This window comes from Cicer arietinum, chromosome 6 (genome assembly GCF_000331145.2).
Source record: "Cicer arietinum cultivar CDC Frontier isolate Library 1 chromosome 6, Cicar.CDCFrontier_v2.0, whole genome shotgun sequence".
In the NCBI taxonomy this organism is placed as follows: domain Eukaryota; kingdom Viridiplantae; phylum Streptophyta; class Magnoliopsida; order Fabales; family Fabaceae; genus Cicer; species Cicer arietinum.
Window position 1 is genome coordinate 47,168,799 of NC_021165.2, and position 4,244 is coordinate 47,173,042.

The 4,244-nt window shown below is 27.9% G+C and overlaps 1 protein-coding gene across 1 annotated transcript; it reads left to right on the top strand.

The window, feature by feature from the left end:
* Nucleotides 1–415: 415 nt before the first annotated feature.
* Nucleotides 416–3,397, top strand: LOC101491218 (peroxidase P7-like). Its single transcript, XM_004514492.4, has 3 exons — nucleotides 416–724; nucleotides 1,245–1,439; nucleotides 2,659–3,397. The coding sequence occupies exons 1-3, from the start codon at nucleotides 509–511 to the stop codon at nucleotides 3,205–3,207; spliced, it is 960 nt and encodes a 319-aa protein (XP_004514549.1). The 5' UTR covers nucleotides 416–508; the 3' UTR covers nucleotides 3,208–3,397.
* Nucleotides 3,398–4,244: the final 847 nt, after the last annotated feature.

A 4,244-nucleotide genomic window follows, 5' to 3' on the forward strand; every position in this document is an offset into this window, starting at 1 on the left:
CTAATCGAAAGAGATATCCTCCTCTATTTCACTTGATATGAATTTTTATCTTAATCATTAAGGTTGACTTTTAAATTAACAAACCCCACGGACTAAATCAATCATAGACAATCTTGTAAAAAAAAAAAAGAATCAATCATAGACAATTTCCTTTTTCCAATTTCTTAAACAAACATACTTTGGTTAATTAATTATATTTATGAAGTTTTCTTGTAACAAATTGATTAGTCAATCTTTCAAAATAAATTACATATGAGCTAACTTCATCAATTAATGCCTTGATGAAAGTTTCTTTCCACGAAATGGTCAATTTTTAGGCCCAGTCCACCACTGACTAGGTAGTAGTATTTTTATGCATGCACTTTCACGTCTCTTGTAATGCTGTAAATATATATATATATATATATCAATGTGCATACATTAGCAACACAAATTAAAAAATCCTCATAACTCAATAATTTGCTCACTAATCACTTTCCAATAATAATCCTTTATTTGCATAGCGAAAATGAATATGCATAGCTATTTCTCAATGTTTATCCAGACTTTAGTGTTTACAGTTCTTGCGACCACAACATTTTCAGCACTAACACCAAATTACTATGACTACACATGCCCCAACGCTTTGACCACCATTGAAAGTGTTGTGAAAGCTGCAGTGCAAAAAGAGCACCGTATGGGTGCTTCTTTACTACGCTTGCACTTTCATGATTGTTTTGTTAACGTAAGATTATCTCTCCCTACATATAGCTTGCAACTTATTACTATTATTTTTGTCAAAAAAATATATTATTCAATATAAAAGTTGGGGTAAAATACGTTGGAAATTGCAGTTGCAATATCATTAAAGAAAAATCAAAATTGATAATATGATTTAAAATTTTTAAAATGGATATTAGTTTTTTAATTAGTTATTCAAAGAGAAAAAAGAAGACGCACCAATTTTACATAGTTAATATTATTATTTCATTATACAATCGTAATTATCATTATAATATAATAACAATATAATCAATGACATGTAATCCATTTGCAAATCAATCAATCTATTTATCTATTTATTTAGAAATTTATTTTTGAATAACTATTTAAAATTTGGTCGAAAATTTGATTGTTGTAGTAACAGAATTTTTTTCTTCTATAAATACATTGTTTAACAACAATTCTTTTGAAGCCCATATATGATGATGTTGAATATTTAAAGTGCTAAATCATTGCTTTTTTATTTTTTATGATTTATTCAGGGTTGTGATGGTTCAATTCTACTAGACTCTACACCTTCCATGGACAGCGAAAAAAACGCAAATCCAAATATCCAATCAGTGAGAGGATTTGAAGTGGTTGATGAAATCAAGCAAGCAGTTGATGAAGCATGTGGAAAACCAGTTGTTTCTTGTGCAGATATATTGGCTGTAGCTGCTAGAGACTCTATTGTTGCTGTGAGTAATAGTAGTAAATAAATTGCTCTTATATTATCCCCCTTATATTTCTCAAAACCTACTCAATTATTTATTCTTCGTTTTGTATCTATCAAATTATCATGGCTATGTCTTTCTCTCAAGATGTCTATAAGTTACATGAGTTTCCACGTACCATTTTCTTTAATAAATTTTCTCGCTATTTCAAATACATATAAATAGTAAGGAAGGGTGTGATACTTATACTAGACTCCTTTATTACAATTTTTTCTAAAATAATTTTTATAGTATTTTATTTTTTGTTATAAATTTTTTAAAAATGTCATTTTAAGTATCTAATTTATTTATTGTTTGTTATAATTTTTGTCATATGATTTTCAAATAAAAAATTAGTTTAAATAGTTTATCCTAAAAATTTATTTTAAGTATTTCATGAATTTACTATAAAATTTTTTGGATTTCAGAATTTTAAACAATATTAAAATCAGAAACTATTTTAAGGAGTATGTCATAAAAATTAGTTTTAAGACATATCTTTTATAAAAAAAAAAATGATTTTTATCATGTTAAAATCTCTAATGATGAATATCTAAGTTATTAAAAATTAAAATTATTTTTTTAATCCGTAAAAATTAAGTCTAAAATAATGTATACTATCTATGAGTAAATTATCATTCATTAAAAATATAAGCATAAAATCACTTTTTTTCTAAATCTATACCAAACGAAATATTTTTTTTGACTTTAATAATAATATTTTTTTGACTCTTTGAGTTTGAGCAAATTGGAACGCTTGTTTAGTTTTTTTTTATCAAATAAATAAAATAAAGTTGATTGATAAATAAAAGTCGGTAAATAAGTTTTTATTTAATAAGTATAGACCCAACAAATTCGTGCTTAACAAGTATAACTACAAATTGGTAAAATATACACGAAGGCAAGAATAACTAATTTATACTAACTTGTGTGTTACATGGTATAACTACAAATTTGAAAAACAAAAATAATCACCAAATATTATAATTACAAGATAATTGAAATTTATTTAGAGTCCGTTTGATGGCAACGATAAATAAACAATACACTTATATTGATTTTTATATGCATTAGTAAGAGATTAACCAATTATAAATTATATTATTTTTATATGCATTAGTAAGTGATAAATTCTCCTAACCAAATAGTTAAAGTATTTACTGCATATTAATATTTATTGAAATTTACAATTATATTGATGCAGTTAGGAGGGCCATCATGGAATGTAAGACTAGGAAGAAGAGACTCAAAGACAGCAAGTCGTGGTGATGCAGATACAGACATCCCAGCACCTTTTTTTAGTATTTCTCAACTCATCAAAAACTTCAACAATCATGGCCTAAATGAAAAGGATCTTGTTGCTCTCTCTGGAGCACACACTATTGGATTTTCACGTTGTGTTCAATTTAGGGACCGTATATTCAACGACACCAACATCAATCCTTACTTTGCAAACAAACTTAAACACATTTGTCCAAGACAAGGAGGAGACTCCAACCTTGCTCCTCTTGATGTTACCCCGGCGCAATTTGACACGTCATATTTTTCGGATTTGATTAAAAGGAAAGGTGTTCTGCATTCTGATCAGGAATTGTTGAATGGTGGTTACACAAGTGCATTGGTTAGAAAATATAGGCGTGATACAAAAACTTTTTATAAGGACTTTGTGAAATCTATGATTAAGATGGGAAATATGAAGCCACTTACTGGTAGTCAAGGTGAAATTCGTTACAACTGCAGGAAAGCCAACTAATTCGTCAATGTTTTAATTATATGAGATTCAATACAAAATTGTTGGGCACAAGTGTTATAATATAGTTGTGGGTTTAGATATAAGTCATAAATTTTGTATTAGGCCATGTATGTACCTTATAATTTCATTCATTTTCTGTTTAATATTGTAATTGTAATAATTATATGTGGTTGATTGGTTGTCTTGTTTACTTTTATTGTTGCAGCATAAATAAACAAATTTTCCTCATTGGACAAAGTCTATTATTGTCATAAGCGGCTTTGACTACTCCAAAAAAAAAAAAAAGTTAAGTTTTGTGAATAAGGAAGAATGTTGGAAATCTATTATTCTTCTTGTTTTGTCACAACTAAATTATCACATGATTCGTAAATTTATTCTCCTAGTTCTTAATGTATCAATCTTTAATTAAAAAAAGATTTTAAGAGAATGAATTGCTATTAAAGGTATTTTAGAATATATGTAAATGATAATTATAATTTTAACAATATTAGGTAAAATTGAAATCTATTTTTACTTAGAAATTTTTGAAATAATTGTGTCCTTTTGCAGTGGAGAGAAAGTCTCTTAGTGTCAAATGTCAATAATTCTAATGTCTGAAAACTAACTCGTATCACAGCGTAAAAAGTGTTGGCTATTGGGCTCCCTTCTTATGTGGAGAAATGTCCAAATATTGTAGCCTATGTGTTTCACTTATTTAAGTGGAGAGTGGTTTGATTAGGGTTGTAAGAGAGAGACTATTTTGACAGAAAATATAGCCACCAAAAGAGAAAAGAGGAGAGTAAACCGATTCCCGATTTTGTCAAATCAATTTCAGAAAAACATCGATTGCGCATTCGTTAACAGTTGGCAACATTCAGGTCTTTGTTTTCAACGATCAAATTGGAAAAATGATTTTTGGAGAGGGAGGAATTGTGCTCGAACAACAACAAGTTTTTGAGTGTTTTTCTTCTTCTTGCTTTTCATTTGTAAGCTTTTGTGCTTTATTATTTTGGCTGGTTGTAGGCACACTTTGTGTATCATTTTGAGACTCTCCTGTA

Excerpts from the sequence above, each read along its gene's own strand:
- LOC101491218 (XM_004514492.4), top strand. The coding sequence starts at position 509 with ATGAATATGCATAGCTATTTCTCAATGTTTATCCAGACTTTAGTGTTT. Across the intron at positions 725-1,244 it reads TTCATGATTGTTTTGTTAAC|GGTTGTGATGGTTCAATTCT; the intron begins GTAAGATTATCT and ends TGATTTATTCAG. Across the intron at positions 1,440-2,658 it reads CTAGAGACTCTATTGTTGCT|TTAGGAGGGCCATCATGGAA; the intron begins GTGAGTAATAGT and ends ATATTGATGCAG.